The sequence below is a fragment of the Solanum stenotomum genome, chromosome 1 (genome assembly GCF_019186545.1).
Source record: "Solanum stenotomum isolate F172 chromosome 1, ASM1918654v1, whole genome shotgun sequence".
Taxonomy (NCBI): Eukaryota; Viridiplantae; Streptophyta; class Magnoliopsida; order Solanales; family Solanaceae; genus Solanum; species Solanum stenotomum.
The window spans coordinates 3,293,524-3,308,094 of record NC_064282.1 but is presented as its reverse complement, the minus strand read 5'-3'; the positions used below and the strand labels follow the sequence as shown (position 1 = coordinate 3,308,094).

At 33.6% G+C, this 14,571-nt stretch overlaps 3 protein-coding genes across 4 annotated transcripts; 1 reads left to right on the top strand and 2 right to left on the bottom strand.

Annotated features, from left to right (window-relative positions):
• Positions 1-122: 122 nt before the first annotated feature.
• LOC125875964 (uncharacterized) lies at positions 123-2,478 on the bottom strand. Of its 2 annotated transcripts, none has more exons than XM_049557053.1 (2): positions 955-2,478; positions 123-287 (listed from the first exon to the last, which is right to left on the bottom strand). In XM_049557053.1, exon 1 carries the CDS (start codon positions 2,342-2,344, stop codon positions 986-988), a length of 1,359 nt encoding a protein of 452 aa, XP_049413010.1. In that variant the 5' UTR covers positions 2,345-2,478; the 3' UTR covers positions 123-287; positions 955-985. The 2 variants fall into 2 exon arrangements, 1 of the variants encoding a protein (XP_049413010.1); XR_007447471.1 differs by lacking the exon at positions 123-287 and adding an exon at positions 703-827 and having other exon boundaries at positions 869-2,478.
• Positions 2,479-2,999: 521 nt separating this feature from the next.
• On the top strand, positions 3,000-8,148 carry LOC125876047 (zinc finger protein ZOP1). Its single transcript, XM_049557152.1, has 6 exons — positions 3,000-3,175; positions 4,233-4,433; positions 5,306-5,429; positions 6,518-6,613; positions 6,696-7,093; positions 7,718-8,148. Exons 1-5 carry the CDS (start codon positions 3,167-3,169, stop codon positions 7,052-7,054), a joined length of 789 nt encoding a protein of 262 aa, XP_049413109.1. The 5' UTR covers positions 3,000-3,166; the 3' UTR covers positions 7,055-7,093; positions 7,718-8,148.
• A 3,393-nt stretch (positions 8,149-11,541) lies between these two features.
• LOC125876038 (uncharacterized) lies at positions 11,542-12,732 on the bottom strand. Its single transcript, XM_049557142.1, has one exon. It carries the CDS (start codon positions 12,638-12,640, stop codon positions 11,675-11,677), a length of 966 nt encoding a protein of 321 aa, XP_049413099.1. The 5' UTR covers positions 12,641-12,732; the 3' UTR covers positions 11,542-11,674.
• Positions 12,733-14,571: the final 1,839 nt, after the last annotated feature.

Below are 14,571 nucleotides of genomic sequence, written 5' to 3'. Positions count from 1 at the left end.
AAAATACTCATAGTTTCACGTCTTTATCTGAATCTTGAAGCATGGAAGCATAAAGTTCTCGAATGTACAATACAAAATTTCCACAAAACTGAATTTACTTCCTTTCCCTTCCAAAGGGAAAACAAAAGGAAATGGAATCAAAAGTAACAAGAATTAGTACAGCAGATTGCAGAACAACTTGTTTATTTTTTACACTAACATCAAGCTGTGAGGAATATAACATCAAGCTTTAGATTTTGCAACTCAAACTTAATTGAAGGCTTCATTTCTTTTTCTGTCCCCCTTACCTTCAAAAAGAAACTCCTACTTTGTCAAATGTTGCAGTAAATCAATAGCATTGAACCATGGAATTATTTACAACTAGTGGGTGTCAAAACAACATAAAAGCTCAATTGCACTAAATTTCCTGATTTCAGTGTCTATTGATGTCTGGACTTGCCTAAGAGCAGCTTCTCATCCATTTAAAGATTTTAAGGATGACTGATGTCTCCTTTCAGGAGAATTGTCTCATTATCACTTAAAAAGGGGAAAAAAGAAGACGAAAACTACTCCAGCTTTCATAAAATGACGAATCAATGTATGATTTTATCTCTCAATCCTATGTGTCGGGATGCTCAGGAAAATACAAAAATATAGATAGCTAAAAGGTCATGATAGGCAGAATAAGGCGAAAATGAGTAGCTTAACAAAGACAGATGATAAGCCAAGCAGCGGATGCATATATATGTGCTCATCAATCAGAGACAAGTAAATCTTTCTATTTCTTTCAGATAGCAGAGTTAGAAAGCAGTAGAATTATTTCACACTGGAAGCAATCTATTGTGAATGTTAAGGTACTTTTAAGGTTACTAACTAGACTACAGGCAATACTCAGTACATTGCTATTCATTGTCAAAGAGCAATATTAGCTAGCACGAACCAAAAACTAGAATTAACAAGTAAAATTATCCTTACATCAAAGCAAGCATCCTTCTGCAAACTTCTCTCATCTTGAAGAGAGCCGTTGATATATATCATCAGCCAAGGCCTGCCTCGCGCTTCCACCATAATAATAGAAAGACTTCTCATTCTCTAACACCCTTGGAGGGGAACCATTCTCTTCTGGCTCCCTCCAAAGCTCTGGCTCTGGCTCCCTCGCAATCTGACACAAGTTGTGCAATACACAACAAGCAACAACAGTTTGGGGTGCATGACTTAGTCCCACATTCAAATTCTGAAGAATTTTCCACCTTCCTTTCAACAAACCTATAGCTTCCTCAACCATCTTCCTCCCCTTCAACAAGGCTTCATCATAGGCATTCTCAGCAGGTGAGCCAGTCCTATTCCCAGAAAATGGAGTCAGCAAAAACGACAACAAAGGAAAACACCAATCCCCAACAATGTATGGCCTCACATGTTCTCCTCTAACATTAACCCCTTTGTCCCAAACAATATCACCAGAAATCAACCTATTATACAACAGACTATCTCTAAAATGCGTAGCATCATCAAATCCACCTGGGGCTTTCACACAAACATCCCAAAAGAGCTTCTTGTGATCAGCAACAACCTGAAGCAATATGGATGGGAACCCATATCGGCTATAGTACATAGACGAGTTTACGGTTTCCGACGGAAGATGCTGCAACCTCACGGCCGTTCCATCAATAGCTCCACATATATTGGGGAGTGAAGTCAGTTCTTGAAACCCCTGAGTGGTCTCCACAAGACGCCGTCGACTCACCGGAATCTTGATAAACTCCGGGTAAAGCTTAGTAGCCAAGAGGCGGGTGACCATGTTAGTAATTTTAGAGATCAGGTAAGGTTCAAGACCATAACGGGTAGCTAGGGTTTTAGCAGAAAAGCCGTGGAAGAGTCTAGAAAGTACCATAGCAACGGCGTAATCAGAAGGTAGAGAGAGTTGGGACTGGGTAATGTAAGGTTTCAGCTTATCAACAACGGTGGTGAAAACGGGATACGAAAGTCCGTAAAGGGAACGCCACTGAGCGTCACGGAGAGGAGCTTCCATAGCCCAAATATGTTCAGTGGAGAGGGCACGAAAAGCGGAGACGGAGAATTCGGCGGCTGCGGGCGATGGTGAAGAGGGGTTATTGTTAGGTGAAGAAGTGGAAGTTTTGGGTTTTTTCTTGTGTGGGTGGGTAGCGAGATAGGAGAGAACGGATGCGATGGTGAAGAAGAGGAGAGGTGCGGCGGATGTGGAGGTGAGGAGGGAAGTAGGGGAGGTGGGTGAAGCAACGGAGGAAGAGTAGGATGATGTGGAATCGGAGAGAAGAGAGGTGGTGGGGTCAAGGTGGTTGTGGAGGTGAAGAAGATTTGTTAGCATCAGCAGAAAAGATTGATCCATTGTTTACCGATAAGGAAGTTGAAGGTCGACTTTGCCGGAGACGACCGACAGGGTTTTGCAGCCACCGGCGGCAATGTCAATCAAGCCAATTCATATTTGACGACGAGTAGGAGAGGGGGTGGGGTGGAAGAACTATCAGCAGAAGAGCAAATAAGTCCATGTAGTTTCGCAAATGTTGCAAACAAGCCCATACTCTTTAGTGCACTGCAAAATTTAAACCGAATAGTGATTACAGATTTGCAAAGAAAAATAAAAAAAATTCATCATTAATTAATTAAAATAAATAAATAAAGGAGTATAATGTTCGAGGTGGCTTCACCTAATTTATATGACTTACTTTTCTATTTAATTAGTTCCAAAAAGAATGATACATTTTTATATTAAGTGACAAATTAACTATAAAATGTTTATTTTATCCTTAATGAAATGATTTATTGTCACACAAATTTTTATGATCATTTTGTACCACAAGTTTTAATTTTTTTTTCTTTATTAAATTTTATGTCGAGTTAAACTAATTCACGCTAGATGGAGGAAGTAATATTTTGTATCATTAGTTTTATTAGTTTAACTATATACTAAGCACAGAATCTCTCTTTTCTTAAGCACTAACTAAACAAACAAATATCTCAAAGCGGATCGGGCGGGCCCAAACCCGAGGTCTTCTTTTATTTTATTTTTTGTTCCTCAATTTAATTCTACTTCTTTGATTCAAAATTAGGGTTCAGAAGAAAAGGCCGTTGATTTTGAATAGGAAACAAATTTGAGCTTGAGAATCGCCGTTTCTCCTTTCGTTCAATCATTCGTGTATCTGTTGCAGCCATGACTGAGGTATCGCTCTGCTAATCTTTCATTTTTTTAACTTGCAACTTCAAAATATGACTTTTCCCCCCTTTTTTCTACTTGCGAATTCCTACTAATTCTAACCAGATGTTAGGAATGGGTTATTCGTGGTTTATTTTGTGTACTCCTGATTGATTATCAACTGTGTCAATTTCTGATCACTTGTGAGATGAGCTCAATTTGGTAAAATGATTCAAATTTGTGAGTTGGTAATCTTTAGTTGAGCAACAGATCAAATAATGTGAAACCCTCTTTCAAAGAACATAGACCACTGTTGAATTGGTGCAGAGTTAATGATTTCAATTTGAAGTTCTATCACTGATGATTATCTTTCTCTGGGGTTGCTTATTGTGCTTCCTTCTTCATGCTTATTTCATTGTACATTTGTTAAGTGTAGTGTGTTGATGTATCTGCCTTCATATCTCATATCATCTATATTCTCTAGATTTTTACTCTTCAATTTTTAATTTTTTTTTTTTTTCCCAAGTTGTTTTTCATTTCACTGGTTCTTTGAGTTGTGCTGGATAAGTATTTTGGTGATAGAGTAAGAGTGTTCGGATTAATTTGAAGGGTCATGATTTTTCAACTTTCTTGTATTGTAGAAATCAAATGCAATATTCATGTTTTTTTTGTGTGAGGGTGTGTGGTGGGGGGTGGGGAGATTTTTAGAAATTAGCTATTAGTGTAGTTTCTGGTATTTATATTTAGGTATGAACATTTGGAAGTTAAATACCTACAACAATTTCATTCCATCCATTACAAAGTTTTTTGTTTCTTTAATCATCTTTTAGTTGGGTTTGCTTTTGTTTCTGATTTAGTGCTGCTCTACCTTTTTATTACTGTAATGGAATGTCCAGCCTTCTGTCATTGTATTTTGCATATTTCTTGTTTCCTTAACCTGTTACTTTTCTGTATATAGATTTCTTCTTCCTTTTCCCTCCGATTTCAGATTACAGAACCCAAGATAATATACTGATGTTTACTTTCTTGTGATGAACTTACAATTTTATAAATATGACTGTTTAATATTTTTCTCATTGAACAGTTTTGGGTTAGCCAAGGAAATAAATGGTGTGATTTCTGCAAAATCTTCATATCGAACAATCCTACGAGCATTAGGAACCATGAACTTGGTACGCGCCACAAGGAAAGTGTGGGCAATAGGCTTAACACAATGCGACAAGAGAAAGCTACAAAAGATAAAGAGTTAAAAGAAGCAGCCCGTGCTCTGGAGCAAATTGAAGCGGTAAGTGCTATTATATTGGTATTTATGTTCATATATAAGTTTACATATTTATGACGAGGTATTTCAGTTTTCTGATGACAAACGATAGTATCCCTGGCTTAAATTTTGATGTTAGTATTTAGCATCCAAAAGAAGATAAAACGGTTATGAATGATATGTAATATATGTGTGTAAATCAGTTGATGTTTCTTTCTGTAATTACATATATTTTCTAAAATACTTACCTTATTAAAAAGTTATCTGTTTTAAAAAATTATTAAGTCAATCTTCTTCAAGTACCATTACTGCAATTTCTCCTCCATTAGGTGTGGTCTGCTCAGCAGCTATGGAGATTAGTGTAATTTCATTTACAAGAGAAAATGTCATTGCTGGGCTATTCTTCTTTAATTGTCTAATTAGCAGGTTATGTTGCTGCTCAAAATATGCTGTTGGTACCAACTTATTTTATCCTAAGATATCTCAGAGTGCAACACTTGACAGGATGGATATCCTGATTAAAAAGAAAAGATATCTCTTAATGTGGGTATGCAAGTAGCACAATATCTGTCATTCACAACCTGTAGACTGTTAAGTACATAGCTACAGACATTTACATGACCTCCTTTTAGAAAAGATGCATTTCCTCTCCTTAGAAATGCAGCTTTATCTTTCACTTGCTTCTGTATTAATTGACATGATCTTATTGCATAGGTTCTCTTAAACTTTCACGAATAGAATTATTAATTCTTTTATTTGTTTTTTTTTTTCATAAATTCTTCCAATTTGTCTTTTTGACTTGTTTTATAGTTTAAAGCAGAAATGGATTAACTGAGAGGAGATTGTGAATGAACAAAAATGTTATTGCTTAATTGTGTCTTTCTTTTATTGACCAGAAAGCGCAACGCAGCTATGACAAGGACATGGCTCAAGTAAAAGAGGCCAGAAGTACCAATATACAGGCCCTGGCTACTCATGATAATGGTCAAGCGACTACCAAGGGATCTGCTGTATCAGAAGGTATTCCATTTCTCTGCTGCCCTGTGACATTATACCTTTTACTATTTGGTTATAATTGTGTTGACTCTGAATTAGAAACATTGTCTTTCAATTTAATTCAAGTAGAGATACTTTTCCGAACAAAAGGAGTTTGTTATAAACTAGAGATATCTCATGAGAGTTCATAGTTTGTATTCATTTGTCAATTTTGAGATAAAAACGTTTACTAAGTTAAATTGAATATGAGTTAAACTATCATTTGACAATATTTCAGTTCTCCCACTTAATTATCTGGATTGCAGATATTTTAGGTTAAATAAGTCTTTTAACTTTCATAGACAAAGAAAACTACATGTTTGTTTCTTCCATTTCGTTTATCTTATTATCTTCTTGTTATTACTGCTTTCTTTTCATCTCTTCTTGGCCCAAGGTCTATCGGAAACAACCTTCCTACCCTCACAAGGTAGGGGTAAGGTCTGTATACACTCCACTCTCCCCAGGCCCCACCTGTGGGATTATACTAGAGATGATGTTGTTGTTGTATACAAAGAAATAATCTCTGGTATTAGTTTTTCATTCTTGTCGTTTGGTTTTTGGCTTTGTATTTACTGCTCATTCTTTGCAATTCCTTCGTGACTACCTTCGTTAAAGCGATATTGCAATTTGTGGTGTCTAGAGGATACATTGATTAATAGGCAAAGTTAACTAATCCTCTTGTTTTATGGGAACCACTCTATCAGGTCATTAATTCACAATATGAACAAATCAATGAAGCATCGTGTAATGCTACTGTTCAGTTTCCCAGATGATAAATTTTAAAGGGGGTGAAAATTTCTTGTCCTAAAGATTTGCTCATTTTGCTTTAGTGGCAAAGTTCTCTTCTATGTCAGGGGATTCAAAGGGTGGTGAAGTGAAAAAGGAAATTAACATTGCTCGGATGGATTCTAACTGTATTGACAATTAACACAAAAGGTTTATGTCACTTAAGAGTTCCTTTCTCTTCCACATTTAGGCTATTTACATCACTTACTTCAAGGTTGAGTCAAAATGGTGGCCTTCTTAATGTTGTCTCGATAATTGTATGACTTAAATTTGTGTTTGTACAACAGAATGGGAGTATGACAGCTCATCCGGCTACTATTACAATCAAAGTAATGGATGTTCCTATGATCCTAACTCTGGCTTCTATTATACAGATGTTTTAGGTAAATTTGCTTTCCCAGAGATCCAATAAGCAACCCCACACTTTTTTTCTGGTGGCTTGTTTAATTGAATGAAATGTGACAGGTAGGTGGGTAACACAGGAAGAGGCGCTTGCTGCAACTCAAGTTTCTTCAACGTCCATTTCAAAGAAACCTTTAGCGAAAGCACCTGTATCAACAATGGGTGCTGGATCTTCAGAAAATAAAAGCACAGAATCTCATCAAAGTGGTCCTCCACCAGGACGTGTTGTTTCAACCCCTCCAAATCCCATGAGATCTGCTAAAGGTAAACCTTCTTCACTAATGGTTAACAAAAGGAAAAGGGAGAATGAGAAGCCAAAAGCTGTCACTGAGGAGGAAGCAGCAGCACGCAAGGCCAGGGAGGCTGCTAGGAAGAGAGTTGAAGAGAGAGAGAAATCACTGCTTGGTCTTTATAAGCATTGATTTGTGTATCTTTATCAAACATTTTCTCGCTGAAAGGAGGTGAGTTTTCAGTATGATTTTGTCTAGTCTGAATTCTAAACTATTAGTCAGGAAGCTATCAAGGAGCCATATTGAGTCTTTGTATGCTGTAAGACTTCACTGTGGTGGGTTCTTCAAGGTGCCTTGTTGGTTCATTTTATGCCCTTATACTTTAGTGAATGATGTTCTTTATGGGAAATTCTATTTTGTGCTAAAGATGTACACTTTTTTTGTTGACTTGAAATATTTGTCAAGTTTTATTCACTTTACGTATTATCTTGTTAGACCATCAAGGTCGTGCTATTTTTATTGAATGATCGCATGAGTAACTTTTCTAAAGAAAATTCATTGTTTTATTAGTTGGATTCTTCTGATATGCAAATCACTAGGGAAAATTCTCAACCTCGCTATCCAATTTCCTTAGAAGTACATCTAGCTGGTGTAGCACAGTAGTAACTACTAGTAAGTTGCATTAGAATGGAATTCAATGTTCTCCGTGTTGGGATCAGGTCCCTTTTTTCCTAATTTCATTTTCTTCTCTGTGAAAAGAAAGAAAGGGGTCAAGGGCTGTTGTGGTTTTGTTATCAGTCATTAGAATTGACCAGAGTTGTCATCTGAGTATTTTTCATCTTATATTAAATGCAGGAATATTTGACAAGGTGATGCCAAACAAGTGTGTTGAGGATTGTTCAGTGACATTTACAACATTCAATCATCCAAAATTCACCACACAATGTTAGGCTGCGATTGTGGTATTCTAATTGCTCCGCCAATTACTTGACTGACAGTTTATAACATTAAATCCCTTACACAAGGAGTCTGTGTGAGGTATGCAGCCTAATCTATTCATTCACTTCAGCCAGTGAGCTGCCCTTAGCAACGCGAAGTTGTATGGTTGTGTAGTATCATGTGCGTTTTCTCCCAATTATAAAACATTTATAACCTGTAAATGTATGGCTATGTAGCTCAATGAAGATATTTGGTTCAAGAACGAAACTGATTTCTTATTATTTCCGTTCTGTTATAACCTGCCGTGTTGATTTCAAGATCAAGTTATCCCTTTGCCTTTTGTCTTCTCCACACCCCCGCCCACCTAGATGAGAGAAATTGAATGAAAAGAATATCTTATTGGTTAAAATGTGTGTTTATTCTCTATGAGGAATGCTTCGTTTCCTTCAATTTTGTTCCTTTCTATGCATGAAATTAATTGTTTATGCGTATGAAGACCCAGGCCACAAATATGGGTGACATTGACTTAGGTGGGTCAGTTTTATTTGACTTTGAATGTCAAATAAATCAGCTGTGATTGTGAAATTAGTAGTAATTGGCGTTCCAGTCACGTGGTTGACTGATGCATTTTGGACTTAAAAAAGTGCTATAAATGCCTATACAGTACGAGCTCTTTTGTGTTTCTTTCTTTCTGGACATCTGATTCTTGTAGCACAATGGGGTCAATTGGTTCACATAAGTCTCTCCTTTCATTAATTATTTTCAGCTCTGGCTTGACATACGCTACGAAAAAAATACTTCTAAGCAAATGAAGGCAAAGATACAAAATTTAATGACTTAAAATGTACCTAGTATTACACTTGATGCGAATAAGTATTTTCTTTTAACGCCCGTCCTGTCCCAATAAGGTTTGAATTTAGTTTCATGGCTTTTCTTTTATATCAGCTTTTATTCTTTTGCTTTCTTCTGCAATGTTTTACTTTCCTCCAACAATAACGACTAAACGTATTTTTCAAGTTCAATTTCAAATGAACTAAAGGGATAAACGTTCAAATTATTCGTACAATTCTTTCCTTATGAAAAAAACCCACATATTTAGCCATTAAGAATGAACATACATTACAATAATTGTTGACGTTGATACATTCAAAATCAATAAAAAAGGTCAACATTTTTACCTCATTTTCCTCTTAAAAAAACAGTACATCTGTAAAGAACATAAATTAAACAACCACCGACACAAACACTGTAAGGTCATGATTATCATGTTAAAAATAAAAATAACAAGTTCTTTTTTATATGAACAAAGCGACACTTGTTATTTGTTAACACCAAACGATCCAAATAATTACATCCACCTCCGTTTATGCTAATCTAATCCGTCATTTACTTCCTAATCTAATCATTAGAATATATGGTCGATTTTAAGCCAAAAAAACATACCAAGTATTGAGAAGAAAAAACAAAGAGAAAAAGCTAAATATATTTTATAGTTATATTCAATGAATTTAATTTCTTCTAAAAAAGTTTTGATTCCCACGATGGTGGTCGTTTCTACTTTACCCTACAAAATTAACTATTGCTTAAATAAAAGTTTATACTAACGTAATGATGCTACATCCCCCTAAAAAAAGCATAAAGTTCTCTTCAATAGCTTAGTCATTGCATTATTTTATTATGAAAAATATTGACACTAGTACATTTTAGCAACTAACGAAGTAATTAAAAATGAAAATGATAATCAAAAGTTGGATTAAAGTGTTGAGTAGATAATCAAAAAATTAATATATCATTGAGCTGTAATGGCATGAAAATTAATTTTGTTATACCAAAAAAGGTTTCGTTTGGCAACTAATTAATATGTTTATTTGCAATTATTATGAACAACTTGGTACTTCTTTACATACGATCTGAATATTAAGTAAAAATAAATAAATTGGGATGGGGTCCTTCTTGCTTAATTGAACTGTGCCAAGTAATAGTAATAGCTGGACCATAATGAAAATTGTACCTCTAGGCTTCGACTTAATTAGGTCCTCATTAATATTTATTCAGGTATAATTTTCTTTGATCATAGATCGACAAATGATTCATCCTTTGCTATTAAGATAGTAAAAATTAATAACGTACTAATTTTGTAGTTGAACAGAAAAAATTATTGATTTAATATCAGAATTTTTTGTCACCTACTAAACAAGGATACCAGGTCCAGTATGTACTTTGTCACATTAATTTTATGCAAAACTTTTTGTGGACTTTATTTTATATTATAGAGATAGTACATGAATCCGCACAAATATGGTTGTCGACCGGCCGAAAAATATTTGTCATGATGATCGACCTTCAAATGTAAAATATTAACATATACTTTATTCCATCTCAATTCTAATGCTTAAAGGGCAATGGCATGGAGTTTCTTTTTCCAACCCTTGCAACCAAACTTCAAATCTATCGGATACAAACAGGAAATAACATCGAGGGATATGGTGAATTGGTTGTGATTCTTCTATCTTTGTTTACAGATGTTGAATTTGAATCTTGAAATTGAGAAATCATATGAGAGAGTACTTACGTTATTAGATATATAGGTTTTAAATATCAAATGATTATCTCTCTCAAGAGAGGAAAAAGACATTAACTTTAAAAAAAAAATTGTACTTTTTGAAGGTCTATTATTTTGGTTATTGGCTTAATATCAAATTATTATTATTTTGATTCTATCTTTGTAGAATATTTAGTTTTCAAAATTGTAAAAGAGTAATTTAATAAAATCTCAATTTTTTATATAAAGAAATATTTATTGGTGCGAATATAATCATGCCAAATATTCCTTAGGTAATTACTATAGAATCTTAAATTATTCACTACATGACCACCTGCAATTTTTTTAATAAATGCACTAATTTTAAAGGGCAGAATATTATAAAAATCTAGATACTGATTGATTGTCCGGAGACTTCATGTGGATAATACGAATAAAAATGTTTTAAAGTATACTATAAAGAATAACAGAAATAAGTTAAAATATAATACAAACACTTGTATTGTCCTAAAATGGATTATTTTTTTTTTGGTACAATTAAAATTTAAAAACAGATATAAGTATATAGATGTGCCATCCATAAAGTATACATCACGATATATATTGGAAATTATAAAAAGGAGTATATTATTAAGTAATAAATAAATAATTATCAATTATTTTAAAACTATTAAATCTATTGTAGTGAAGCTCTCACATGTACACTTACGTGTCAAGACGTTTTCACATACGACTATTGTACTCTTTTGACCAAGTTTACTCACAAATTTATTAAAAGTTATGACAGGATGTATAAGATATTTATCTTAGTAAATGATTCTAAGTTTGAGTTTTGAGTATAATTTTTGTTTATTAGGAAGTGTTTTTTTTCTTAAAGAGTCTCGCAAGAACTAGTTTTTCAATATGAATATCAAATACCTAATCAGAACAATAAGAATATATTTAGTATAATTTCATGTATAGGTTTCACTAAAGATAGAATTTATGCAAATCTTATTCTTATCTCTGTGAACTAGAGCGATTATTTTTGATAGATTTTCGATTCAAAAAGAAAGAAGATTATCGAAAAGGAGACAACAAAGTAGCAAGATACGAAATAAATGTACACAGATAATTGTACTCTTTAGTGTTGCTATTATTCATACAAACAAGTGTATGCAAGAGGATTTTGGAAGTGAACATTTTATGCACAAATATATGAAAAATGTAAACACTCTCTCTTTTGTATTTTCAAAAATATTTTTCCAGAGAGAAATATATGTAACAAAATAGTTTTCCAAGAGGAAATGAATAACAAAATTAAGGCAAAAAAATATACACAATCTTAAGTATTAACGGCGACTCATAGACATAGAATTAGCGACACTTTTTGAAACAGAATCCTGCAGCGATGGATTGAAACCTAAGCAACCCAATAAGCCCTGTTTGTATGGTAAAAATGTTTTCTTCTTCATTTCTTCTGATACTGCTCTGTTCATCGTGTAATGCAATTCATGGGCAGAAATGGGTCCTTTTTTTCTTGATCTAATACTCTCTGTTGATCTAAAGCTTGAATTTTTAACATCTTCTTCATGGGTTTTCTTCAACAATTCGTATTTGTTAAGTTGTTCTGTACTACTTGGTCGACCTTCTGAAGAACTTCGGAACAGCAATAAGTCTTTGATTTTCCATTTTTTGGACCAGAGTGAGATCATTGAAGAAACTGATGAAGACGAAGAGGACGAAGATGATGATGAAGAAGAAGAAACAGAGGCGGATTTTTTTGTGTTTTCTTGATTGCTTTCGTGGTCAAATAATAAGTCGGAAACTTTCAAAGGCGATAAATTTGAAGAATTTTTTTGGGGTTTCTCTGTTCGGCTCTGTTTCTGTAAAGCTGTAACAAATGGGTCAAAATCTTTTTTCTTGTGTCGAGGAGAAAATGTTTCCATGAACGATTTCTTCGGGGATTTTGGAGAATCCACATGTTTTCCTTCATACTGAAACCGTGGGGGTGGTTTCAAAGGCTTGATTTTTCCGCAATCAAAGAGCTCATCAGCTGCTGATAGCGAAATTCTCTCCAATTGCCCACTGAAATCAAAAGCAAAATCTTCATCTGGGTTATCTTTCTCTTTTGGGATTTCTTCCCAATTGAATTCATCGTAAAGAGGGGAAATCCGTGTAGGACTAGCTGGTGCACTGTAAAACAACGTGGCAGCACGTGGAGGACTTGACGGAGCACTCATGTAAGGAGTAGTACAACCACTGTCGATGTTGAAATCCACCGGCGCCGGAGATTGCATCATCACCTCTGTTTCCATTTTATGCACACCGACTGTTCGATAATTTTTCTTAAAGAGAAAATACTGAAAGTTTTAGTTTTAGAAAAACAGGGGAAGAGAAGAATTATATATAAGGAAAATGGGCCAATGACAGAGACAGAGTCGCCTTTTCTTATGTGTATTTTTATGATCAGGACTCATTAACAACTACTTGTGAAATACCTATTTTACCCCTATTTGATTGTGATAAGTGTGTTGTGATTGAATTTGTATAGGGGTACTATTGTCCATTTAGTTAGAAAAAAAATAAAGGGTGATGATAGTCTTGATGTAAGAATCCGATTTTTTTTGTGATTTTACCGTTTGATTTCCATTTTAAGTGTTTTTTTTCCTTTTTGTTTGAAGTTTAAATTAAAGGATAAAAAACTTGTGATGATGAAAAAATTACGGCTAAGTTAAAGTCAGCTAAATGCAGCTAGTGGATATCAAGGCTGACATACACATATAATCTTTTTTGCTAAATGAGGAAGAAAAATAAAGAAAGCAACAATGATTAGAAAACAAAAGAAGAAAAGAAATGTGAAAATGGTGTAATCAAATGCAACTTTCACTCAATAATGCAGATGAGTTCAAAGAATAAGAGGCTAAAAATGTCATTGATTTAAATCTAATCAATCTTTCGATTCATATTCATTCGATCTCTTAAATAATTACTTAGTTGATATTCCTATATTTGATTTTCTTGTTGCAAACCAATTTTCAAACTTAAATTTTTTTTCTCCTAAAAAATCTCAATGACAACGGTTACAGGAATATCACGGCGTGTATTAATGATGCCCATAATATCATGCACATTTTAACTACAACCGTAACCCCCAAAAAAGAAGTCAAATTTGCAAATTTATTGATGGATTTATTAGGATCAAAACGTTGAGTACATATTTAGAAGGAAATTATTTGTGAAAACTCATTAAGAAAAACACCTTGGATTGGTTTCTCATTTTCTTCATTTCAATAAGTTCTAAAATTAATTTGTGACACTTATTCTATTTAAATATGAAAATTATTTCAAACTTCTTATTTTTTATAATTAACAACTGTCCTGACCATAATTAATAACACAGGTATTACCATTGTGTTTTTTTAACCTCTAGTTTCTTTGTACTTCTCTCGTTCCATATTAGAAGGGCATCTTACTAAAAATAGTTGTCTCATGTACTTTTGTATTTATTTTTTTATGTGCATTAATATGAATAAAGGGCAAAATAGTAAAGTTGATCAGTAATCTATTGATAATTTCTTAATCATTGTGTAAAATAAAAAATATTCTTTTAATATGAAACGGAGGGAGTAATTTTTTCACAAGTCAAACTCAAAGTTGGTTTCATGAGTGTGTGAGCCACGTTGTGTGCACCATAACGTATTAGTTGATACTTGATACTAATGTTTTCTTAAAAAAACAAAATTAATTAATTAACTCCATGCTTTGGAGAATTTTTGGTTAGCTGAGAATATATTAGGTACATAAATTGGTTTACATTCCATGTGAATGGTCTCTATCAATTATAATATTATCGTCTAACAAATGATTTACATTTTAGCTAGACCAGTACTATTCAGTTTTATGGATAACTTTTTAACTTTTCTAACATAGGTAATACTGATAGCCACAAATTCAAAATTTTAAGTTTATAAAATAATAATTAAGCTCAAAGTCAAATATTTATATATATTTGGTTGATACTTATATGAAAGTATAAACTTTGAATTTCTTTTATAGAATTCACGTGAATCCGTAGATAGAAGACTAAATTCACCCCTCATTATTATAATAGTTTTTGCGTCAAAAAGAACAAGCTAAACAATACATGTAAATGAGAGATTTGATTTTGTAGCCTATTAATTATAAATTTGTTTTTAGAATTTTATATTTTTCTTACAAGAATTTTCCATTTTTACATGTATATATG

Bases quoted from the DNA above. Each gene is read 5' to 3' on its own strand.
- LOC125876038 (XM_049557142.1), bottom strand. From the start codon at position 12,640: ATGGAAACAGAGGTGATGATGCAATCTCCGGCGCCGGTGGATTTCAAC.
- LOC125876047 (XM_049557152.1), top strand. The intron at 4,434-5,305 runs GTAAGTGCTATT...TTTATTGACCAG, and splicing joins CTCTGGAGCAAATTGAAGCG to AAAGCGCAACGCAGCTATGA. The intron at 6,614-6,695 runs GTAAATTTGCTT...GAAATGTGACAG, and splicing joins CTATTATACAGATGTTTTAG to GTAGGTGGGTAACACAGGAA.
- LOC125875964 (XM_049557053.1), bottom strand. From the start codon at position 2,344: ATGGATCAATCTTTTCTGCTGATGCTAACAAATCTTCTTCACCTCCAC.